The sequence below is a fragment of the Grus americana genome, chromosome 11 (genome assembly GCF_028858705.1).
Source record: "Grus americana isolate bGruAme1 chromosome 11, bGruAme1.mat, whole genome shotgun sequence".
Lineage (NCBI taxonomy): Eukaryota > Metazoa > Chordata > Aves > Gruiformes > Gruidae > Grus > Grus americana.
The window spans coordinates 15,560,428-15,587,891 of NC_072862.1; the positions used below are offsets into that span (position 1 = coordinate 15,560,428).

Here is a 27,464-nt window from a genome sequence, read left to right on the forward strand (position 1 = left end):
TTACTAAACAAAACATCCAAAATGTCCAACAAAAACCCCAAAACCAACAACTCAGCAAAACACTGGGAGTCCTGAGGTTGCACTTGAAAGTCAAATGCAGCTGAACTAGCATAAGAATTTACTCTCCTTGGCCAGAATAGTAGAGTCAAGCATGCTGACATGATTTGTATGGAGAGGAGCCTTCTGCAGTATGACAGTCAACAGTCCCAAACACATGTACACCAGGAAGTGAAAAAGCATTCTGCCGATTATGGGGTGACATCTTGGAGCATTTAAAGATTTTATATGATTGCCCAGGGTTGTTGTTCTCTGACATTATGTATTTGTCAAGTATCAGTACAGTATTAGTTTACAAGTCCATTCACTCTCAAGAGATTACTAGAAACAATTTATTGAATAGGATGCCAGCCAAGGGACTGTCAGTAAAGTTTTAGAGTGTTAGAAATTCTTTAAATGGAGAAATAAAGCAGTCTGGAATTCCTGGGAAATTCTGAGAGAATAGGTCATTAACTCTCAAAACTAACTATGGAAGCATGCAGATAATGATTGCCCTTTAATTATGATATCTTCAAGTACCAGCAAGGGTTGGCTGCTGCAATCAGTTCTATACAAGTGCAATCTTATAGTCCAGCCTGTTTGGGGTTTTTTTGTTTGTTTGGCAGATGAACAGGTTGTTGGCCACTTCCATAAGGGGAGTCAGCAAATAACTGGATGATAGATGACTCATATTTGCAACGTTTCACTGAGTCACCAACTCAAGCTCCAGTATTTACTTCACAAAAATTGTTAGATTGTGAGGAATTATCTGCTGGGGAGGAGCACAGCTTTATTCCCTGGGCAATGACATTTTGGCAGAAATACTTTGAAATAGTAGAATGTTAGCCACTGGGCATTTCTGCTAAGACAATTAATGCTAGAGTCCATTAATAAATTACAAAGGAAGACATGATCTAGGTATTTTGCATTGTTGCTTTGCAAGTCTGACAATTTCTTACATATAGCAGAACTCTGTCACAGCTCATGCAAGTGTTTGAAAAATTTAGTGATTCCGAGGAAGAATACACAGTAATATACTGTCTAATCACTGATAAAACTTCAGCTTATATTAGTTGCATTCAGAACAAACATGTAACACTGATATCCTCAGCAGTGGCTAGGATTTTTTTTTTTTAATCATCAAATACTTCTAATTAGAAATTAACGCCTAATGAAAAATGTTAAATATCACACACTCAGAATAAAAAAATCAATATGTAATGATAAAGTCTCTGAATGACTGTACTAAATTTAACAGTTCAGGTTATTCTGTAATTAGTAATAAACTCTTTGGTTACTAAACTATTATTCATTTTTCCCAAAAGAAAATGTAGACAATCCTTAATGATTCCTGAACTCATCAACTGGACATCACAAAATCATAGGCTCAGAGAAGAATTAGGTAGGCATGTAAAAAAGAAAACACTGTAGTCAAACATTTCCTACAGAAAACATCTTCAAGAATGTTTTTGTTTGGTGGTTTTTTCCCCCCAATAAGCACAAAATGCATGTTTCTAAGCAGGCAACAAGTAACTTGGTTACACGTAGAATCAGGGTCTTTTTAGTGTTATTGGCAAATACAGAGAATGATACTTATCCTACTATAATGCAATAACGTCACCAGATGGACGGTCACTAGTTACATACAGCGAAGGGTCCTCAGGAATGATTGAAATGTGAGGCACCCTGAATTTAATCTCAATCTTCAAATAGGCTGTACCTTATACAAATTTTGATCTTCCAGTCTCCTAGGAGTAACTAATTTTTACAAAGGTATGCTTTATGTGGCATAATAATTCCCCACAGTCTGATGATTCAAAATAGTTTAAAGCTACATGCTAAACTTATTGGGTTCATACTTACTAACCCTCACATGTTCTGGGGCTTGGCAGGGTTCATGGGACACAAAGAGTAAGGTTTGACAAAAATATTCACACAATATTATGTCTGTTACGTATATAGTTTCTGCTGAAACAAAATGTTGCTGGCAGACCAATTGCGTTCACAAATAAGGATTAATTTGGACAAAAGTTCACCCAATGTTAGAACCTCATCTAAACATATATGCAGAACTACTAATAACTTTCAATCTTCCAACACTCTGTTTTGAATTCTTGTTCTGTTCTCAAAGAAAACCCTCTGTTTCTTTTCTTCCCCTCTACCACTATACTCTGGTTTTTTTCCCCAATGCTTAATAATGTCTCTCTACCCATCATTCTAAGTATAAACAAATCAAGCGTCTTTCTATTTCTTCAATCTTTATATCCCTGATAAGCATCTAACCTTATTCTTTATTCTTCTTAATCTTTATTCTGGGGCACCATATTAGTTAACACACATGGGCTCTGACTAACATTAAAGTCCTGTCTTGTACCTATTTAGTCACATATCAATTACTGCGTTTTTATTTCCTTCAGGAGTTACATAATATCAAGAAAAAGGCAAGGAAACAAAAGCTGCTTCATCCCCAGCCCTTCAGGAAAATAAAAATTCCACTGGCAAGCTCCAACACTTGAGGCTACCAACAGATGAGAACTAAGGAAAAGGTATGTGCTTTGAAGTGCCTTTCAAAATATGTTATTGCTCAGTATTTTTTGCTATAAAATTAAACAATATAAGAAGCAGCATTCAAATGCATCAAAACACTTCCCAGAGTCGGTACAACATCCTGCAGGGTATAAGATGGAACCAAATCAAAATTGGTGGAATAGTATAAAATTGTCTCACATAATGGTTTTGTTGGATATTGCTGCCATTTCCTAGGGATGAAATTTTCAAAGATGCTTCAGGAAGTTTCGTTTCCAAATACCACTGACCTCTGCCAGGACTTGGGCATCTAATTTCATTAGGCCTCTGAAAATTCTAGACAGCTATTAATTGTTCTTGCCTTTTTAGGAATATTGACAAATATAACCATAAAGTAATCACTGAAAAACTGCTTAACAGTTTTAGGTCAGTGATGGTATCTGCACACTAACTTAGAATTTTGTTTTGCTTAAACGTATCCGCATAGCCAAGCTTGTTAAGGTGCCTTGCAATTTCAGAAGAAAGTACTTCCTGGTTGCAGAAGTGGATGTGAATTCCAGCTTCTTCAAATTCTTGGTTTTGGATTACTGGAAACAGAAGGAAATTAACACAAATAAAAGATAAGAATTCAAGAGCAATGCTTAAGGCATTGTCAGATGCTTCAGTTAGTAAATTAAAATCAGTCAAATGAAAATAAAATGAGAAAATAAATATAAGGACCAAAAAATTTTGGATAGAAAAATAAAACTGGAAAAACATAAATTACTCATGGCTTTTTAAGAAGGTATTATAGCTATTAAAGTCACTTTCTTAGAGAGTAATTTCTTAAAAAAGGAAAATGGGGCCAGGCCTGTATTATTTATTTATATAATAAATATTTATTTCTATTTACATATACTTTTCTATATTCATTTACATCTGTATTTATATAAGCACTAACCATCGTAAATGTCTGAAATCAGCAAGCTTCCACTCTTGCAGAGTAAGTCATCTTCGTGCTAACCACCACAGAACTCTGATTATATGCAGTATGGCACTAAGTACCTGTCTTTTGAGATTTTCCTTACTCTGTTAGATATTTATTCCCCATAGAATACCAAGAAGTTCCTGCTTTTTCCAAAAGCCAAATTAGTTTACATGAACCTTTTGCATTTCAAAACAAAGCCCTGAGTTTACCTTATCACAGAAATTCTACAAAGACATTTTAGTCAAGAAACTGTTTATCCATCTTAATATTGGAATGCTTTATTTTGCAAGCATGGAATGTAATATGGGGAAGTGTCATTGTTTAGGGGGAAAAAAGGAAAAACAAAAAAAAAAGAAAAGAAAAGAAAAAAAGAAATGACCTAAAGTTTAGTTCAGTTTCTTCTACTCCAATGCAATTAAATAGTTCTCTGACTGATTCATTTTGATTAAGGACTGCAGTTGATGAGTGCTGTAATCAGCATCTCCCTTAACAAATCAGGAAGATACCTTCATGACAGGAAACAGATTGCCTATGCCAGTTCACATACGAAGGCATCTTCCTTCATAAACACGGTCAGTCTGCGCCTCCTCTCTAAATTCAGTTCCCTCAAACCTCAGTAGTCTTCACTAGTCTACTAGCCAGATGAATCTATCGCCCAGTATTGGTCTGCCTATTTCCTCAGACGGAATAGGACCAGTGGATGCGTCTGGGAGTCCCCAACAATGTATGACACTTGAGTGGCTTCTGCCATCTACACCAGTGTTTTGATCCTGAATAAATTCTCCACAATAACGTGAAAGCAACATGAATGCTCATTACAGTCCTTCTTGTGGCAAAGGCACACTACATACTGGAACCCCTAAACCCAGGCAAATCATGTATACGCAGGCAGAGTTCCTTAGCAGCAAGGTATTTTTTCATATTAAAGTTTCTCCTCTGAAAATCAGAAGAAAGAACTCCTCCCTGTGCTGAATGAGCATCTCTTTTTCCAGTACTGCCAGGGTACAATTAAGTTTTCATATGGCAGCAGCTGTTGTTCCACCAACCATTTCAAAAATTCTCCCATTTTCTACTTTTCTGCTGAGCTGTTGATTTCTGATTTAGTTCTACATTTGAATTTCATCTTCTGCTAAGAATACCAACTCACAATAATGTAATTCTTTATAGGGTTTATTAATGAACCAAAAGGAACAAAACAAACCTCAATTTAATCTCCTTCTGAGCTTAGCTTCCACTCACAACCTTCATTAATTAATTTTCTTTCCTTCTTGCCCTTAGCAGAAGGTGCTCCCATCTCTTTTACGTCATGAGTGAAACTAGTAGACCTCTTCTGTCAGGTGATTCTGGGAATATTTAAGCAGAACTCTGCCACCATTTAAGCAGAACCACCATTACAAGAAAAATACAAGACAAGTTTAGCCTGAGAGAGCTATGAAATGCCAGTGATTTGACAGTGCTTGACTGGATAATGAACTTACAAAAATGTCAGATTGGTGCAATAAGAATTCATGGTAAATCAGTTCGGTGAAATATTAAATGTATGTGGATTCAGGCATACGGGTATATATGCTTATGGGAGACTACTGAACTGTACAGCCTCTCAGATGTTTCTTATTCCTTCAAATCTGGAAAGATATCTTCACATAAACATAAGTAGTTTAACTGTTATTATTCCTATGGCTCTCTAAAATATGTGATTACAATGGTACAGTAAAAATACATGTAGTTCAATGCTTGAGTTCAGTTCATTTGAAGTTTGGATGAATTATGCTATGGAATATTTGTTTTTCAACATGTTCATCTAATAGTGTGGCAAAAAAGTAAGTTCTTGTAGTTTCTCCAACTTGCACCAGTATGTTTTGTCTCAGAATTTCTAGGCTACTTTGGATGACATTGGCAAGAAAAACTAAAACTAGACCCCCAAAGAAAAACATAGAGTTTTCAACTAGATCCCAGGATTTTGTAAGTTATCATCTACAGTCTAAAATGATGAATGAAAGAGACAGCATTAGTGGTTTGCCCAAAATTTGTTCTATTGAAAAGACCTAGTGGTAACAGTTTTAGGCAGGAATCCATACAAGGGCCATGGACACTCAGTTTGATAAAATGCTTAGCAAACAATAATAAACCTTTAAAAATCATCTGAAGAATGAGGAAAAATGCATTCCCAAGCTAAATGACTCTTAGCTGTTTAGAATAAAGAAACAGAACTTACTCTCTGAGAAAGCCACAGATCTGTAATGCCTAGTATAAATGGAGAAAAACTCCTTTTAGAAATAGATTTAACTGCTGCAGTTTTCCCTTTAACTCTTTGCTGTCCAGGGTTACCTCCCTCAGAACAACTCCAAATAAATCTCCAGAAACAACAAACAGGACAAGTATCCGCTTACTCCTCACATGAAACATTTAAACCAAAGAGAATTTAGCTTCACATCTAGCACTAACATCCATCTCCCAGGACAAAGATTAAGGCAGGCTCCAGAATTACTCCAGGAACACATATACAGGAAAAAATATCCATTTCCTTAGAGTTTTCCATTACGGCAATAGGAATTTGAGAAGGATCCCTGAAACATTTTCCTTAGGAGTGTACAGTCAAGAAGAGTTGCAGTAGATTGTCCAGAATTTCACAGAGTTAGTATTGTCCATATCTATTACTGTTAAGACAATGTTATTCTCGCCTACAAATATTGTGAAATGATTACAATGAAGCTGGGCTCTGCCAGCTACGGACCAGTGGATGTCTCCTGAGATGGAACAAGTAAGGACAGTAACAAAGCCCATATCCTTTTTTAGATGATATTCTATTCCTGGGGTTTTTTCAAAGACAATATGCAATAGTGTTTCACTTTAGCTGGCTATCAAGTCGTATTTTTATATTTTGTTAAATATACACATTCCCTAATTGTTACTGATGAATAAAAAAAGCAATATAAACAATATATAAATTCATTTAAATAAAAGGCAAATTTGATGGGGCAATTCTACTTTTTGTTGCTAATTTTTGAACTATAATTAGTCACAGAAAGGAAACAATTTTTGAGACCTAAACCTCATATTTTTTTCCAGTATCTTTCAGAGCTTAGACTTTGTGTTTTAGACAACCACAACTTGTGTCAGGGTTTCTAGAATTTTTCACCAATTTTCACCACATTAAAAAGATATTAATCCAAGAAAATATTTTCTTTTTTTTTCTTTTTTTTTTTTTTTCTTAATACAGATTTATTATGTCTATGATATATAACAGGAAATCCTAGCAGGACTGTTCAGCTCAGAAGTTAACTTCCATAGTACTAATTCTACCCAGTCTTCGCTTCCCAATTTAAGCAATGCCTGGCAAAACAAGTGGTTTTTTTACAATAACTTTTTTATTGCTTCACATATTCTTTATTTTTGCACTTACATTGGACTGTAATAACTGTAGTGCAATTCCACAGAACAGGATATCTGTGGCAGCAAACAGTGTCAAGTAAAGTCAGACTCATCTCCCACCAATTCTAATTCATGGAAACTATCAAATAAGCACAACAATGCCCAAATTTACTCATAGACTAATCTCTAGCCCAATTATATTCCTTTGAATTCTAATCTCTCTGGATCTACAGTTTTCTACCATCCCACAAGAGGAGTTTTGATTTTCACAATATTTAATTAAATTACCAACAAGTTGAAGTGCAGAAAAGGTCCATAGGCCGTTATATCTAGAGGACAGAGCTTAAAATTGGAGCTAACATTCTGAATCAAAAAATAAAGCAAGGTTAGGAGATATGACGGGGCTAAACAGAGGCACTTGAGCAACCATTTGGGGAGAGCTGCGCAGCTATGCTGACGTAGGAATCTTTGGTCTGTAGACCTGGAAGGAAATAGGACTTAAGGGACTTGAGTGAGGAAATAGGTCAAAGCGAAGGTCTGTTGGCATAGTCTATACAGCCTTGTGAAAAAACAATTGAAAAGCAGGGGAAAAACATTGCTATATTCTGAGGAACTGAAGGCGGGGTGAAGCTGTGGGGCATGGGAGCACTGCAAGCCCCCTGACAAGGCACCAGTGTTGAAAGTGGTTGCCACAAGGCTGCTGTTGAAACTTTAACCACAGGCAGCAGTTCTGTCGGGATGTATTTGAAGTATGAGGTTCATGCTGAAGCTTTTTTTTTTTTGTGTGTGTGTCCCTTTTTTTTTTTAATACTGCCTTGGGCATAACTTTGCCACCTTCCCAACCCACCCCCCTTCTTCCTTTCCCTACTCCACATAGGCTTGCTTCACGAGGTGTTGTCTTCTCCTGTGACTACTGTGCTTTTATGTGCCAAGTAGAGTCACGAGGCAGGCTGGAAGCATGAGAGAATTGGAACTTGACCATTTATTTGTGTTTTATGTAGGCTACAAGAATAAGGAATAGCTATTATTTTGGCTTAGATTCAAATTATGGCCTAGGACAATATAGGAACCTGTGTGAGTGTATTAAATTACAGAGACATTTCTGTGTTTAGCACACAGAAACGAAACACCAAAACCCCCTCGTATTGTAAAATAGTTACTTGGCTGGAGTTTGCAAATTGCTGACTCAAAAATGTTATCAAAAGTCAGACTGTTTGTTGAGAATGTGAGAGAAATTCAGAAACTAAATTTAAGATGGTGATTAACATGTAAGTAAAAATTTTAATGCAGTTTTCTGAATGGATCACTCAACTTGATACACATTATGAAACTGAAAGACAATAGCTTTTGTCAGCAGGAAACAGATCCAAAGGAATGCTAAATCAGGGTCAAAATGTTTACTTCATGATTATTTTGTACTTCATTACATTCAATTTAACTCCGGTAATTTTATAAAAATGCTAAAATCACTAGTCATGCACTTCAGTGAAATAGCAGCTTTGCAAATTTTCTATTTTCTATTCCCAGTGACAGTTAATTCAACACTTCAAAGTATAAGAAGGTAAATGATGCAGGGAATGATAAATGATGCTCCCAAATGGCTGAAAGATGATAGCATCAAGATAAAAGGAGGGCAAAGCACTACTTACAGAAGTTAAGGGATAACACAGAAAGAGAGAAGAAAGCTGTCAGGAACTTTTGGGCAACAAATATCATGAAAACATTTCTATATAGAGGAAATATGATTCCATTCATGAAAGAATCATTAAAAAAACTTTCCTAAATGTTCCTAAACACATCTATCTGCTTCTGATTTGTGTGCCTAATTTATTCACTTCTACCTCTTCACACAAGCTAAGTAGAACAAAACATCACAGCAGGAGTAGGACAATAGATTTTGAATCCTGCTGTGTTTGCTCAAGAAAACAAGTAAAGCTTTCCCACTAGGAAACAAAACACCTTTTTGAGCTATTAAGGAAGAATAGCTTTTGCTCATGATGAATACAAAAGCTGCTTTTCAAAAGTGTTTCAAAGATAAAGGTCGTTTTGGAAGCCAAACTGAAAAAGTCTGAAAATTGATTAATTTGAGTTATTTGTTTTATTACTATTTTCACAGCCCTGTGGGATGGTTACCTAAAAACACACACAAAAGCAACATAGAGGACATATAAAATTCATTTGTTCCATTTGTCTGGATAGTGGCTCTTTCTTTTAGATACATTAGCTCTTCCTAGACATATTTTCTTCTGAAAAGCTATATAACCATATTAAATCAGCATCTCTATCACCTGAAATTATGATGGGGTTGGGTTTTGGGTTTTTTTTTGGTTTTGTGGTATTTTCTATTTTAAGTATAGGGTATATCACAAAGATCTTTTCAAGACAAATATTATGGTGCAACAGACATCCACCTTAGACTCCTCATACTTCATTTCACCTGCACTCCACTTCTGAATTTGCAACAATTTGATTTAGAGCAGATAGCATAGCAGTGACAGGTTTTAATTGCTATTTAACTGCCATATAGAGTTGAGTACCTACAGGTCTTCAAAATCAATAGGTAATCACCACAGAACATTGACTAAACACTGAGAAGACTGAGCTAAAGCGTTTCACATAAAAGACATAACACATTTCATCAAGATGACCAAGTATTTATAATGGATATAAAATAGTAAAGGTAAACGTGGAATGTCACATTTTTCTCTCAGATCACTCAAAGATTAAAGTGAACATGTTTAGAGAGACATGACTGTGTGAAATGTTTATAGAGAAAACATTTGCAAGATGATACATAGATTCCAACAAAAATACAGAACAAGTTCAGACACCATATGGCAAAACACGTAGACTAGTGATTAAGTCATTCATAAAGGCATGCATCAGCCTTGTGCTGCTTCCCTTCACCTTGCAGATAGCAAGAGATTCTCTTGGTTTGTTCATAAGCTATCAGGCCATGTTTATGAAGAGGCTTATTTCTTACCTGAAGTTATCAAAAGCCCTTGTGGATTACTTGTATCTGTACAAATACTTACTCCCCATCCCATTCCTTCCTTCCCACCCTTCTTCTCTTTCTCTGCATGAAAGTAGTATACACTCAACTAGACATTATGCATACATATACAAAATACGTGGCTGTAGTTCTGCGTTAATTTGCTGAAGGGGTAAACACGCTGAAAATTGGCATTTTTGACCTCCCATGAAAACTGTGTGCTTTTTCGCTAAACTCAAACTTGAGTAATTTGTACCAGAGCATTATTTAATAGCTCAGAACTGTGAATATCAGAATGTATAATACAACACCACATAACACAATGTGGTAAACAGCCTGACTGGTTATATCTTTCTGCACCAGCATATTATAACCTCACTCTGTCTCTTCTTTCTGCAAACTTAAGAGAAGCATTTGGCATAAACTTTTAGATAAGCAGGTGAACATGAAAAAGCCAAAGTTAGCCAGTCTTGTAGTCCTTCTACTTTTCCAGGAAACTGTAAACAAAAGAGCTTTTTAAACCATCTATTTCAAAAAGAAAAGAAAAAAAACACCAAGAATTTTTGTTACCATGTCACATTTGGTAGGCTCTGCAACTATCAGAACACAAGAACAAATCATGGACATAGTCCAGTGTCACAAAATAGCATATTACCTGCAGATTTGAAATAGAATTTTCTAAGCTCCACAAGCAAGGAAATTTCAAATATACATAGTAGCATCATAAAAATAAAAGCTCCCATGCTCATATTTCTTACTTTTTAAACTAAAAAGTGGATGAGAAATTAATTAACCATTTTCAAGTTTTGAGTTCTGTGGATGCCCTCACCATTCTGCAAAAGCTATTCATTAAAGATCATTAAACTTACAGCTTTCATTAAAAACTGAATTTTGATCATCACCCAAGACAGTTAATAACAGTGATGTTTAACTGATTAATTGCTATGACATTTCTTATTAAAGGTGCTTTACCTAGCACAATAAGAATGACTTGGACGAGTGAGTAATGTAACTTCCCAATATAGTCCATTCATTTCTTCGTTGTAGTATTTTTCACCACAAACCACAAAACAGCATCTAGATTTTCTATTTTCTGGAAGCTTTAATTATATTTGTGAAATAGACAAGGATGATGCAACAGGCATCAAGCAATTCTTCAAGTTTGCCACAATCATTGTGCTATCGTGATATGCAGTGGTGAGTCTGGTAACATACCATATTGATGCAGAAGTTGTTTAAAGGCAAGAGCATATTATATGAAAACTGTATGCAACCTGTTAGAGAAGTCAAATGTTGGATGTATTCAAGTGTGTTGATAGATACAGTGGGGAGCAGTGAAAGGGTACCAGCTATACCATGGGTTCTGCAGTCTCTGCAATAGAGACAAAATGATCCATGGAGTAATGGGGTGATTTTTTTTTTATCCTTACTATTATTTCAAATTGTTGATAAAATAGCCTCCTTGTTGTTTAAAAGTTGTAGGCTACTATATGCCTATCATGTTAAGACAGCTCACATGTTTGAAGAGCTGCTCTCAGCAAGTCCCTTAGCTGGCCTTGATGTCAGCTACCCTTCTTGCTGCTCAAGTCCAGAGCCCCCATTACAGTGAACAGTTTCACTGATCACTACTGTACCATACTCACAACAGCATGGAAACATGAAGGACTGGTGAGTACTTTGAATGACTAGAATTTGATTAAAATATTTTACCTTTTGAGCCTGAGGGAGCTGGAAAACAACAAAACAGAACAAGCAATCATTATACATTAAATTAATTCAACAGCTACTTTAGCTGTTGTATTCATAAAATCACAAACATAAAACAAAGTATAAAGGAAAGAAACTAAAGAAACTAGGTTTACATTGCCAATTGATTCAACTCATTGTGGGCTTATTAACTTAGTTTATTATTTGACAGCTTCTCTACTAGGTATCACAAAAGCACCATGCAATTTGTGAAGTACTTCCATCTTCCTGTACACAAATATAATTCAACATAAAGACAGTTTTAGTTTATAAAACCAGCCATTCTTGGTTTGTAAACATCTAAACTTACACTTATTATGAATGAAATTGGCATTAAGAGTGGTTTACCATATTGAAGTAGAAGGTTGTATTCTCTATGACAGAGGAAAGAAAACCAAAATGCTACTAGAAGTTACCAACTGCTTATGCAAACATATTATCATATATGCATACTATACAATTACGTATGCATAGAACAATACATTTCTGTACTGTAAACACAAGTACGATTATATGTACATATATGCAAATAAAAGATAACTGTTAATGCATATATGCATATTTATATCACACAGATGTTCTTAGACAAGATTAGCCATACCTGGTTGTATGCACAGTATTCACTGTAAGCAACAACTCATGTAAAAAGGCATGGAGAGCAGACAGTAGACTCCACTACATATAAAATACCTTATTTATCAAGAGTTGAAAAATGGGTTCTTTTTCAATTTAGGAAAAAGAAAACCCATTGCAGGTAACAGAGAGGAACTCAGAAAAAAAAAATGTAGGCACAATACAGTTTTCCCTTTTTCTGAATTCTTCTCTTACTTTCATACTCGTAGAGAAATTCTCCATACACAGCAATTTAGCCTTGTGCTAAATCCACCTTCTCAGAAAATTTCTTTTTCAAAAACAAATTGTCTCTTTACAGGCATCAGCTGAACACAGAAACAAGCAGGTGAATCAATACCAAATGCAAAAAGACCTTCAAGATTTCCAGTGAGATTCTGACTGACCTTTTGTCCTTGCTCTGAATTAAAGCAGATAGAAAAAACAACTTCCATATAGTACTCTGCTAAAAGCTAATGTCCACATTAGTATATGTCATGAAAGAGAATTGTCACACGATCTCTAATTCACGAATACTGAAAGCAACTAGCCACAATTTCTCTCACAATAAGAAATGTAACAAAATTAATGGCAGGAAGAATTGCTGCAAGGAACATTCTTTCATCCTAAAACTTCAATGATCCAACAGCAAAATACGAGCCACGATCACATTACACAGTATGACCTATATGTGTTTCTTTAAAAGCCTCTTGTTTAAATAATTGATTATATAGAACGATATACAAGGATTGCTGCAGAAATTGCAGATACCTGGTGAACTGTAAATACATGTGCCAAATCCTGTATAACAGGTTACAGCATTATTTAGAGCAGTTTAAAGCTTTTCTGAATGTTTATCTACTTATTAGTAGATAACTTGGTTAACTACACTCTGATAGATGGATACTTTTTTCATTCAAACAAAAAGAGAAAGTTGCAATATGAATTTTTTAATTTCCTATTGTAGCATTGAAACTCTTTTTTATGGGGGTTGTTGTTGGGGTTTTTGTGGTTTTGGGGTTTTTTTAGTGCCACCTTCTTGCTAAATATATGTAAAAATTACAAGCATCCTTTCACTGGTATCTCTGATAAAGACAGGTGCAGTAACGAATGATGTCCAAATTTCCGCCTTTGGAATAAACACTAAAGAACTCTACAGTTTTCCCGAGCCCACTACACATAGCAAATTCATATGTTTTCATAATGAGCTAATTTGTATGCCATATTCTACAAAACAATACTTCAAGTACAGTCAAGGCATCCAAGGCAGCATGTGCAATGTTAGGTACAGAAGTATAATTGCAGAAAAACTTACTTCCATTTAACATTACAACTAAATTAGAAAGCTTATAGTCCACACAGAGTGGTGAGAGGTTCAAGCATGCACACGCACAATCCTCTAATGGGACTTTAAGTTGAATCCTTTTACAAATATTAGTACCCTTTGATGTAATTTTTACTATGTGTTTTCAGAACTTGAGTTTACTCCTGTTTAAGCACATCCCTTCAGATTCACATGGTTTGGCCAAGTTTGAGGGAATTACAGTCAGATGGAATGCAAGTGAGGTTTTCTGATTAATAATTACCACACAAACTAGATGCTACACACTTTTGTGCATGAAACTATCCCTATTGCTTTTACTGAGACTATTTTCAAGAGCATATTAATCAGAGTTTACAAAGCAGAGTTCCATATTATCTGTTGCTGAATTCAGTTTGACAATCCCATTTATAACCTTTTATAAAATAAAGAATATCTCCTTGCTCTGAAATATTAGTAGTCAAAGCCTTGATTAAGGATAATGGGGTCAGCAGATGAGATTTACATTCCATTATGCTTTTTCCTGGGCTGGCATTCTTGACACTTTTCACCTAAACTTCAAAATCCAGGTTCACAGACTTTTCCTTAAAAAAAAAATAATAATAATAATAAAAAAAACCCTGTCTTTGTTACAGCCAGACACATCTTCATTCTGTTGTTGATTTGAAACTTGGCTGTTACAAGATCCTATATGTCAGCAATTCAGTTTAATAATTGCTACAAATTCCTTTGAAATAAACTATGGAGGTTTGTCTGACATTACCCCTTCTGGGAGGCCATAGGAAACAAATAATTTTCCTAACAATAACAGTAATAGTCCTCTGGTCTGACCCTTTATTGCATAGTCTAAAAACTGTCTGTCTCTGTGTAAAACCCAGCGGGTACCTCTGATTCCTGTGGTTTGCTTTATACACTGCCAAGAGGCAGTTTTGCAGTAAATTACGTGATCTTTCGCTGGCCCTCAAAAAGCACTGCAGATCTTTCTATTCTACTGGCACCTATGGTGAACTATGCCATTTTAGTGTCTTGATTCAGCTCTGACCATACCTCTGTTCCTATTTGTTTTCCATTAGTGTCTCTTCCTCCCTCTGGTGATTGTCTCTTAAGAAGATACATGATAGGACATATATCTGCTTTACTTGCTCCTAGTTTACCATCTGGGTAATACACGGTTTGTTAAAATGGCTGTGGCAGAGGTGCAGGGAGGAAGTCTGGCCATTTGCTGTGTCCTGGGTGTTGCAGGTGGGGTTAGGAGGAGCCCTCCGAAGGGAAGCGTGCCTTGCTCCTCACAACTGCTTAGTAAGGGGAGCCTGTTGCAGTACTGCCACGTACGGCAGGGACAGGAGCCTGCAGACCCGTAAGCACCAGGGGAAACTTGAGAGGATTTTCTGATGTAGAAAAGTGGACTTAGGGATCTTGATGAAACTGTGTACATTTTGCTGCAACCTAAAAAAAATGTATGGATTAAAGGGCAAGATTAAAGCATAGAGTCTTGTAAGGACACAGTGAAGAAAAGGAAGGGGGATTTGTTTTCAAACTCATAACGTATCGAGAATTCCACCTCTAAATTCAGGTCAACTTGGGGTCCTGTCACACAGTGTAACACAGAATAAATAACTGCAGGAGGTTTTTCAATACTGTTATTGCACAGTGTCATGCTTTCCACATTTGCAAATAATCTAGTATTGTTTTGAGTCCTTCGTGGAAATGTGTTTGATATTATCAGAAAAACTACAGACACTATTAACGTGGTAAAACAAACCAATACAGGCAAAGGAGTCCAACATCAAGGATGCTGCACTGTTTCTTGGATCAGGTAACTCTGAGGCCAACATAAGTGAAACAAACTAAACCATCGATAGATCTGAAATACTGTCTTTAGAAGCAGGAGGCAATTACAAAAGTTGTTACAGTACCAGAAGTTCTGCTGAGTACTCTATGCCAGACCTCATAAAAGCCTGTCTCCTTTCACTCTTAACAAAAAAAGTTTATAAAAACTGATTTTGTAAATGACTTCATGATAATTCCAAAACAAAAAGGCCATACACTTCTAAAATATTTTATAGCCATTTTGACAATTTATCCAAAACATTATGTAGCTGTATGTTCTGGATTTCCAAGAAACCAAGTCTAGAAGTCTTAAAGGAAAGCATACTAGAATTATGAAATTATTGTTCTGTTGGATCAGAACATTTGTTTGAAGAATAGCAAAAAAAATCTCCTGCAAACCTAAATTATACACAACATTTTCTTGTTATATCAAAACCGTATGATTTCTATTATTAGAGAAACAAAAATAAGTCACTATGAAATTAATTTTCCATTTTCTATTTTTCTAATAATGATTGCATAAAATTATCTTTGTCAAAAAAATACTATCACAATGCATTTATGTTAAAGTATTCAAAAATAAATAACTTATTTTATATTCACTGACCTCATTTCCACAGTCCTATTCTCCTGCAAAGCAGTTCAATGCCACCAGTCTCAGAAAAAGGGTAACAACCCTACTGACTTGATTGTTCCATAATCAGATATAATACAAATCAATAGAAATTGAGTACAAACATGCCAGTAAATAATCAGCACGTATGAATACAGTTTTGATAGTAGAGCCATTTCTGTAAATAGTTTCTGGGCTGCACCCAATTTAACATCTATGCATAGCTAAGTTTATGGTGGTTTGCAATGCTCAGACTCATCCTGTACATGTCACATACTGACTCTGAATTTGGCATTGAATGTGCGCATGAGAACTTTTACTTTTTGGAAACACACTTTCAGGAAAGATGTGAAATATTGTGGCAAGCATGCAGGTCCTGTACCTAACACCACAGCAAGGAGGAAGATGTCACAAATATCAGTGAAGCTCCTCAGAAAAGAATGAGACAAAAAAAGAATAGAATACGTGGTGCATACTTGGTGTGCCAGTTACTCTATAAGTTGTTTGTTTATGGCATCATATAATATAATTAAATGTAGAAGTAGATAATGGTTTATTTACGTGCATAAAGAAATGCAAGGCATTTCACACAATGCTAGGCAGACTTCCACAGCTCTTCCCAAAAATGGCACAAACTTGGGAAAGACTAGAAAGAACATTCAAACTCTCTATTTTTAGCAGAAAATGTAAATTTTCTGCTTTAAAAATCTACTTATTCAGTTGCTATAAGATACAGCATTTAAATATTACGGTTCTGGTGACTTTTCTTTTACAATCTATGCACTTATTCTTCACTTCCTAGAACCACGTAAGTACGAGAGGCATCATAGATAATTATATGCATACGCGGAGAAAAAAATAAAATTCAGGCTCCTACTGGGATGTTCCTGATGCTAAGATTTCAGTATAAATATTAAAAGAGTGACATTAACCAACAGCTTACTTGGCCAACATCTCTAAGGAAAATTTTTCAAGGGACTCAATACCAAATCCTTCTTTGTTCACATAATTATTTTACTGTGCTACCACATACTTTGCAGTAACTATAGCATTTTAGTAGAGATTGTGCACTGCACGCAAAGTACACTGGTCAGAGGAAATGTAAATGTTGCTATGGAGAAGACCGTTGTAAAATATAGATGAAAACTATCATTCTAGTTCTCTCTTTGAAAAGAATTCTATCAAGATGGTAGAAAGGAAAGAAGTTAGCTCTTGTGAAATACGCAAAAGAGAAAACACAGGAGCTACAAAGGTATCAGACTGGAATTAAGAAATAGCAGAGCACACTAAAAAATTACATATAAATTCCAAACATCTTTGTAATAAAATGGCTCCATCCTTTGAAGATTTTACACATTTTTCTAAAATACATAACTGTTTATTAACGTAAATGACTGAATAGTTTCTAGTGCACTGTCTAGCAATCTGTTTTTTAAAATGAGGATCATTATCACACACAAAAAAAAATCTAAATATGCTCAACTTTTAAAACAATTAAGTAATATCTGTCTGCATCTGCTCTCTGAACTTTGTGTCAAAGTTAACAGAAAAGAAATCCCATAGGAATATTCTTACATTTTCACTGGAAGAGTGATTGATTAAACACTAGAGCACACTGCCCAGATAGCTTGTGGAAATGTTCAAAACCCAAGTGGACACAGTCCTGAGCAACCTTGCTCCAGCTAATCCCACTGGAGCACAGGGCTGGGCTAGCTGAACCATGGGGAGGTCCCTTCCGGACTCAGTTATTCTGTGAATCTGTGACTGTGAGTCTTTTAATTGCATAAACTAACTGTTCTCACTTTTTAATGAATACAAAACATTTACAGGAAAGATTGTATTTAAACTACCCGGATTGACTACTTTAAATGCAAAGTTTAGTTAGAAACTTTAGTCGTAACTAATTATTTTTAAAGAATTATGCTAATTTTACAAATAAGCCACATGACTAAAGATCAAAGTAGCAGAACTGATTCATGAAATCAGACACTCCATGAATATTCCACACATCACAAACAAAATTTTGGCCTCATGCACGTGTGTTTAAAAGGAGTGAGTTCTATTTTCATAATTACAATAATAAAGAAAAACTTGTTCGTATAAAATAGATGCCCATGGTTAATTCAGTTTATACATGCAAACATATATCATGTATAAGCATTACTACATTTAGATTTCCCTACAGAAATTATAGATATAACTATTCTCTTATCTGTTATATAGTTAAAAACTCTACAGACATTCATACATGGAATTGGAATATTTTTCTAAATATAGACAACTCCAAATAAAACTAGTGGTTGTAAGATACGCATCATGTAATACTGACACGATTTACATTAAAACCTGTGTTATTTAGTCTTTTTATCTCAAACAGAAAACACTGAAAATAACATTTTCTGAAAATGTGATCATCAGTATTAGATATCAGAGTGCTGCCAGTAGCAGAATAATTAATAGCAGTCTTTTCAAAATGTTATGACTATGTGATTGTTGGATTACTAAGTTTTATGTTTTGAGGGTGACTTTCTTGAAGTTATGGAGACAACTAGTTCAACTGCACTTCAACTGTGGACAACATGAACAAGAGAACTAAATGTGCATAGTACATTTCATTTCAACGTAAAGAAATTTAACGCTGTTTTGTGAGACTGTAAATAAGTTTTCTCTAAAATTTGTTCTATTGGGTTGCTCTATTGTATAGTAAATACTTTAAAATAAATTAACAAAATTAAGAGAAACATGTTAAAATACTGTTTTAGTTCCAGTAATAGAAAAATAACTGCATTGTAGTAAAACAAGAGCTGAAAAATAAAAATCATACTTGTATTTCCAAGAAAAAAAAACAAAAGTTCTTTGTACTGTAAAGACTTGTTCTGAATAACCAGGAGAGGGAGAGAGGGAAGGGAGGAAGAGAAGGGAGGAAAAAAAGAATCCACCTCAGAAGACAGGTGCATATATACATCCTCATTCATTTATTCATCTATTCTCACGTAAATGCCCTTTCACTTTTGGAAAAAAAGGAAATTCTTTGACAGTCCTTCTAGAAATCAAAAATCATTTCTTAATCATAAATCCTCTTAGAAGCTAGACACGCGTCCTCTTTCTCCCATGATAAAAACCACACTGGCCTCAAAGCAAAACCAAACAAGAGCCTTACCCAATACCTGTTAGAGTCAATGAGAATCTTGCAATGAGTTCAGTGGGTTTTTGATCTTGCTGTATATTAAATCTTACTTGCTCTACATATCAGTGTAAGACCAACATCTAAAGATAACCACTTTCTGAGGAGGGATGAAAGTGTATTTGACTGACTGTGTAAAGCAAGCCAGAATTTCTTCCAAAACTTAGATTTACTAATTGTGTTTGTGATATTTAGCATGTTACTCTGGTTGTATTAAATGGGATTGCACTAAACCAGATGTGTTTTTCAATAGCCTATTTTGTAATCATCCAACATGCTCTAAAAAGGCAATGGCTGTAAGAACGTGTACAGTTGAATTATCCCAAACAACTCTTTCCTCCATCTTTTTTCAGAGTACCATTTCTTCTGTGTGTCCAGAGTGCTGCTCTGCCAGAAGAAGAGGGTGTAGAAGACTCTCCATTCCCTTACCCTCTGTCGCTCTCCCTTCTTCTCACAATCAATCCATGCATTTTAGGGCTGCAACTTAGAAACCTGAGAATACTCTCTCCTTTGCTGCAGTTAGCATTCACAACCTAACAGGAGTGAAGGAATCTACCATGATGAAAGGTTTTTAGGACCTAGTTTTGAAAGTTTGTATTCATACCAGGCATTCAGTTCAATCTTGTGGAATGTGCATTTAATAAGGAAGAAGAATCTTTTGCTGACATTTACTCTGTTACATGTAAACAGCATCATTTCAAGATCAATACAGCTTGGACTGTGACCACAAAACATGCAATGGAGAAATAGGTTGTAAATTACTTGATGTCTAGCAGTTTCCCATAGAAGTAAACATTTTCTTATTTGCAGGGGACACTATTTACAGGTATGAAGGAAAACCTGACCTATTAAAAGATTTATACATCATTTTGTGTCAAGGACACACGGTTAATAACAAAAATATTTGTATTCTGTATAAAACCTGCCCTGACATCAGTGGACTGACAGAAACTGTTTACAATATTTAATTCAATATGATTTTGCTTTCCATTATCTCTATTTAAGCTTTTTTTTGTTGCAGTTGTTGATTTTTTTATTTTATGATGAAAACAGAAAGCCTGTAATTGAAAAAGGAAAGCTTTGACTAATACCAGGAAAAAGCAAGGTACTTGTAAAACTACTGTGGAATGCTTAACACGAAAACACAGGGGAAAAACAGGGGAAATATGGATTGACTTCAAATGACTGAAGGTCAGCATGCCAGGATAAGACCAGAACAATCAGGCATAGTGAAAAAATCAGCACCGAGAAACTCATCAATATGACTGTTACACACAATAAAAGTAATCTATCTGCTTTTGATAACTAAAGGACTAAATTAATCTTGTAAGAACATGAATCTGATACAAAAGATTCTAGGAATGTCAGAGCAAAGAAAAATGGGCTGGGTTTGGGGGAGGGGAGGTTGTCATTAACAGGACTTTCTCTTTCTTACTTGCTTAGAAACAAGTCCTTCCAAAAATATTTTGAAATCAACTAGTTGATTCTAGAAGTCTGATGCAAAGACTGGAACCAGTACAGGCCTCAAACTGCTGGAACCAATTATCTTTTAGAATTAAAATATTGAATATTTTTATAGAGGGAACAATCTGCTTTGTTAGTTACCTAACATATACATTCACAATAATTATTATATTTTATTCTTCCCCACCCCCCACCCCCATTTATCACTTCTGAATGAGCAAAACTCTTGGACAAATTTTGTATTTAGCTAGCACAAAATACCTTGAAGGTTATGTCAGTAACCAACGGCCCAGAACTGCTCTGAATGGAGCAGTATGCTGGAGGGCATAATGAGATAGGTACCATACGCTCATAAGATTATTTGAGCTGATAAACAATAGGGGATGCATTTTAAAGGAAGAAAGAAGGCACAAAAGTTTTAGCGCAATTTCATTCACTGGGAAGAAGAAATCCAAGAGATGATAATAGATCAAGGGCACTAGAAAGCAGGAGGAAAGGCAGCTTATACACAACTAGTAAATGAAAATCTTCAAACAGTTTTTCATAGAGAATCACCTTTTCTCTTGCTTATCAATTTGCCTTTCAAAGTGCAAAACTCCGATGGGTCCATCTTAAGGCACATCTGCAAAAGTTCAGATGAAGCATAAAGAAAAAGATGGAACAAATTGCGTGTGAAAACTCTGCATAAAGGCTACAGTCAGAAACCCAGGAACTGAGCTCAGATAGATGTGTAAATATACTGTTTTGCTTTGTGAGGGAAGGAGGCAGACTCCCTAAGCCCAGGAAACAAATCTCCACAAAAATTATATCCAGGCTTTGTATAAATATTTGAGAATCAAATGTCCAATGTATATTTTGGAAATAAGTTAACAATATGCTAAAATACTATGCTCTAGTAGCAAGGTGGCCATCATGTGTCTCCAAATTAGAAGCGCATGTTTCAGGTTTGCAAGCATAAGCAAAGCAACTGATTTTATTAGCTTACAGAGATGCACAAGATCAGAGAGTAGGTTTAAGTCTCTAATTGTTACAAGCATTATTTTTAAGATATATGATAAAACAAAGAATTTTTTTAAAAAGCTTAGAAAATGCTGTGTCATTTAACATTGTGAAATCCGTTAGTTGGATTAACTCCTAATCTAACAACGCATGCCTTCTCTTTTCTGTAATATTTTTATATCAGTTTGTGGGTATGTTGGTACCACAGATCTGTGGTACTGCCATTATAAATGATAAAATGACATACTCAATGCTGCTTCTTGTTCATCGGCTCTTTTTTGAGGAAGAGGTTCTGTCTTCATACCCTTCTAATAAGTATGTAGCTAATGTATGCCACCGTTCTAGTTTTATACCAAGATTTTATAGCTACACTTTATCGAAAAAGCCATGGAGCATTTTATGGACTCTTCACCCTGCAAGCTGAATTCATCAGGGTCTATAAAGATTCACTCACTCTGTAGAAAGAGCTACATTTCTCTTGCTTTTTTATTTTGGAAGAAGCTTTCCGTTGTTACTCTGCACAACTTGAGAGTTCAAAGCTGCCTAAAAGCCAATTTAACCTGTTGGCCAATAGCAAAGACTCTGTTTTGTTGGAAGATCACAAATTTGAGAGCATTTCTAGATGATCTAAGTTAATTTCAAATATGCAGTTTCTCATTATTTAATACAATGCTTGGCAAATCTAGTTCAAGGAATGGTTTTGGCCTGAGGCAAATTTTTTCATCACCTGCTGCTCTTTTCCCCTTATTGCATTACCCAGCAGGTCAAGAAAATTTTACCCCTACTTCACTCCTTCACTATAAGAACTCACAAGAAAAGGTCCCAAAATTCTTCCAGCTATTTCAGAGCTAGAACTGTTTGCAGACACTAAGGTCATTTTTAGGCATGCTGGGACCTAAAATGTGATAAATCGCATTATCTTCTAGTTCACTACACAGCAAAAATTATGTGAACATAAAAAAACCTGATTGTTTCAAAATCAGCTTTCACTGTATCTCCACTTTCTTAAAGTAAATTGTAACACAAAAAGGACAAGGTGAAGGAGGGAAGTAAAATTAAACTTTTCTTTCCTATAAAGGCAACTTGCTGTTCACTGTAACTCCTGATTTTTTGAGGCTTTAAGGCTTTAATCCAAAAAAGAAAACGTTAGAATTATTCCATCAGTCAATAGAAGCATAATCCAAGCCCCTTAAACTGAGATTTAATAAAGCAAAGGTCTTCTGATTTACATCACTGTAGCTCCAGGTACGTAAATGGAGATACTACTGATTTACTGCAGAGTAAATTAGAGAAGAATAATAATCAACAAATATAACCCATATGGAACACAAGCATGTAGCTGACTTTAGCTGACTTAGGTAGTTTACTTTTTTTTTTTTTTTGACAGTTTTCTGGAACAAACCTAACCATATTGAAAACTGAGGCCTTTATTATTATACAGAGGTCATTGACTGCAACAGACAATAGAAAGCTCTAAGCTGTATTGTTCCTTGTATTAGTATATTTCTAATGCATATTCTCTTGTAGTAATTATGTGCCATTAAATAAATGCTATTGTAAAAAAAAAAAAAAAATGGAACGGCCCTTCATATACAGTACTTAGGGGGTTTAATGGTTTACCTAGAACTAGGCAATGTAAAATATTATTTAGGGTGATAACATTTTCCCCCAAAAAATTAATATGAATACCAGAAAAAACACTTGTTAAGTCTTCTAAGCTTTCTCCTGCTGATACTGATGTGACTGACCATCAGGCATTTACCAACTGGTTAGATCCTCTTTCAACTAATCATTAAGGAAAATGCTTGCTTGGAAAGATCTTATCTGACAAAATACAATGGGTGTGGACAAAGATCGAATGCCTTGCTGTCAAGCAGCAATAATATCAGTAGGAAACTTCCTATTATTCCTTGTAGAATAAAGTAGAATGATTTCTTCAGAAATTACTAACTTCAAAGTAAATATTAGCCATAATGACTGTGATAAACGTTAACTTTAATGTGTATATCATATTGTCTGCATGACTGCGTTGTATGTGAAATCTCCCGATTATACAAAAAGGAGAGCTATAAATAACAACTTCAGTATCTGCAGAACAATAGACAAAAGAGAATATTATTTCATTTTATTCTTTCTTCTTCTTTTCCTTTTTGCACTGAATTCTGCCACTGCAGCAAAGCTTGAATGGCACCAATAATTTCCTAAGTCTTTATTATTTCAGAGTTTTACTCCAGCAGTGCAGATAAAGTGTATTTCATCTTCACTGCCCTCTTTCTTCCATATGACATACATGAGATCAAAGGATGGGGTTTAGTACATTATACTAAATTCATAGTTTTCCTGTGTTATCATTTACCCTAAAAAATCTGTTATGTGAAAACTAAAGACAAAAACAGAGAAAAATATATCTGACCAAATAGCTATAATTTCCTTATAATTAACTCAATTTCACACAGAATGGAGGCAATGAGATCAAAGACAGACAAACAGTTATCAGCTGTGAAAGTCTTTAGTTATTTTCACTAAGAATAGATGTATCCTCCTAAACGCTGGATTCACCATAGCACAGAGAGATCTAGAAAAAAATTCTCTCCCTCTTTTGATTTTATTTCTGTGTCACAACAAAACCAGAAACTTCTCTGTGAAACAAGCTAGAAATGAAAAGTATATTCTGTCCCCTCACCTAAAGGCACTGTATGTCATTGGCAGACTGCAGCTGGAAATGGTCCCAAGCTGCTCTATCTCTAGTGTGCAGGTGTCTGCAAATGAGACCAATACCCTTTTGGCATGAATATGTCTGTTAATCAAATTCAACAGCAGAGCAATTCTCTGTAATTTGTATATAGTAACTGGTGGGAGAACATCCAGCAGGCAAAACCTACAGACATTTGTAATTCTGTGGATTCTTTTTCACATACATCCAGACAGTTTCCATATAAGAAGAAACCGTAATTTGGTGCAACACAATCATGTCACAAGACACACCATGTTTACAGCAAAAGCAGCAAAGAAAAGCTTAACAATTCATGACAAAGTCCTAATATAATATCAGTGAGCTTGACAGCTCTCAAAACAGCAAAGCATGTTCCTTTAACATTCAAACCTTAGTGAATTTTCTGATTTCCAGAATTTCATCACAGAATGTGTTTTGTGAATATAACCACTTTGAAGCATTATTAAAGTTGTAAATACTGGATTGCCCAAATACTTCCAGGAAATTAAGTTTAACGAAACACAAGCAAGGACTCCATGATTCTTAAGATGTGGACAAAGAACACTCGCATGGGAACCCTGTAGAAGTAGACACTACAATTTGAAAGACTTGAACACGCATTTGTGCATGTTTTCACATACTGCCCTTCATACTTGAGATCTCACAGCCTACTTATTGCTTTGACCTATACTGTCTTACTGTGTCCTTATACTCTCTGCCCTTCCTAAGAAACTAGTGATTCTTACCTATTACTTTGAATGTAAATTATATGAGGAAGGTATCATTATTTAATCCTGTCATCATATATCATCTACTGTAGTAGGACTTTAGTGGTTTATTAAAATTTGCACATCCTGATAACATCAGCAATGGTCAGCGACAAAATTGGAATTGAAGTCAGTGATGTGAAGGGGAAAATCCACATTAAAATGGTCAGTACAACCTAAAGACAAGAGCTATCTTAGAAAACAGTAAAAGGTAGTATGGATAGTCACAGCATTTTGTAGGAAAGTGAAAAAAGAAGAGCATTACTGAGAATTATATCATATGAGAACAAGCTGATATGGTTATTGGAAACTGGATTTTAAAAAAAAATTGTGATCAAATATGACAAAATTTGTAAAAAATTGATTTAGTTTAAACATCAGAACATGTAAATGAAGATATGGAAGAATGTTAGACAGATGTCAAAGTACTTAAATACGGTAAAACTTCCCTGTTCTCATTTGAAGCATCACTTAAAATTAAAAAGTAAATAGCACTAAAATACTCCTTTAGCGATCAAATTCTGAAAATATTTCAGAAAGAGGTGAGTTTTTACTCTGTTTAAAGCAATGTTTCTGCAGGAACTACTCTAATTTGAAATTAGATATTTAATCTCTCTGTGCTCCAGTGATGAAAGATGAACAGAGACCAAGGTCAAACTGTAGTTACCCTATCATATAAAATACTAGAAAAGAGAATCAATAAATAGCTAAAAGCCAAGATGTAACACTTCTCTGATTTCCCTTCTATGGTTTAACATAATGCTTGTCTTATTTGCACCACACTGGGAACAGAGCTACTTAAGACCTAACTTTGCTGTGGCATTACAGCTGCTTGCTGATGTCGCAGGAAGAAGATAAAAATAAGTTCTATATCAAAGTCTTCAAGTGCAAAGAACTGTAAAATGCATTTAAAGAAATCAACTGCATAACTCAAAGTTTGAAAAAGTACAATTTGCATTCTGCATTTCTCATGTAAATGTACACTAGGAAAAATAATTATCATAGTAATCCGTTTCAATGGAAATAAAGTACTGTAATATTTATAGTCTGTGCCAGAGTTATAATGACTGTGGGGCGAGAAGTGAAGTGTCTCAGCATGTTCCACATGTTTTTAACACTGTTTCTAAAGGCTCTGGAGGCTATTAAATTTAATGAACCCATCTGCTATGAAATAGAGGTCCAAACATAATCAGTTTTCTCAGTGCCATATAATACAGATGGCATTCCATGTTCCACATCCCCAGCAGGAAATTTTATGTTCCTCTTTAAGTGCAGGACTTTTGTTTTTGTTTTTGATGTTTTAAACATCTTTTTGATGTATCGCATATAGCATTTTATAGTGTAAATACCATATACAGCGATACACATGAAAAGTGTTAATTCATTAAAATAAATATTGCTATTTCCTTACAACATTTTTTTCTAGCGACTTTGACAACTACCATTTAGCTCTCTGTAGTAATAGTCTTTGCTTAATACAATCACTGAAAACTGCCCTAATAGCGTAAGTTCCAGCACTAGCAATGGAGTAAAGCAGACATGTAATTTATCAAATGAAGTAGTTTACTTCAAAAGCTGAAAGGTACACATATACATACATATATGTGCATAGGTGCTATATATGCTTAGGCATGTCCTTATTTGTATATGCTATGTTTGCATGGCACAATGCACAAATCATTTTTATTTAAAGTATCCATATTCCCACTAGGTCATCATGGACTTTATTTTTCCTTTGCACGTCCCAATTTTCATTTCAGGGGTCTCAATTTGTGTGTTTTATTGGGACACGCTGCACCATGACTCCTGTACTGGTGTGTGAGCAAGGGCTCTAAGCTCAAATTTAAGTGGCACGGCATTCCTTGCACTGATTAGCACCCTGCTGCCTAACATAAGTAAATCAGATGTGCATTTTCTAACAAAAAAGAGCAACATCCATGGTTATTTTGAGCTGCATCTGAAAGATAATGAGAGTGCATTAATTCTATTCAGTTGAGAGGTATATGCATTTACTATCTTGAGCACTCATTATGTTTTGACAGTTGACACAGATCTTTCTGAATTTGAAACAGTTAATGTTGCTAATGGTAACTCATTTATTCTAGATCCAGCAGTAAAACAAACAGATTAGAACTGTTTAGGAGAAAACAAGAATACTTAATTATGGTAACTGAAAATTCTGGGCCACAGAACTCATAAAAGTCACGGCTCAAAGGTTTTTTTCTATTGGACTATCAATGAAGATTTCCACAGCCAGCCCACTAATCATGAGCATAAAGGGATGTTGCAACTACATATAAATATGTGCATAATCCTTTTTTATTG

At 35.1% G+C, this 27,464-nt stretch overlaps 1 protein-coding gene across 3 annotated transcripts in view; it reads right to left on the bottom strand.

Annotated features, from left to right (window-relative positions):
- Nucleotides 1-27,464, bottom strand: part of CACNA2D3 (calcium voltage-gated channel auxiliary subunit alpha2delta 3) — a 460,032-nt gene that overhangs the window by 125,527 nt on the left and 307,041 nt on the right. For all 3 annotated transcript variants that reach the window (XR_008578815.1, XM_054838171.1, XM_054838172.1), the window contains one exon: nucleotides 11,604-11,621. Coding sequence is in view for 2 of the 3 variants with exons in the window: in XM_054838171.1 (XP_054694146.1) it covers nucleotides 11,604-11,621 (18 nt within the window). In the remaining variant the exon portion in view is untranslated. The remainder of the gene's footprint in view (nucleotides 1-11,603; nucleotides 11,622-27,464) is intronic.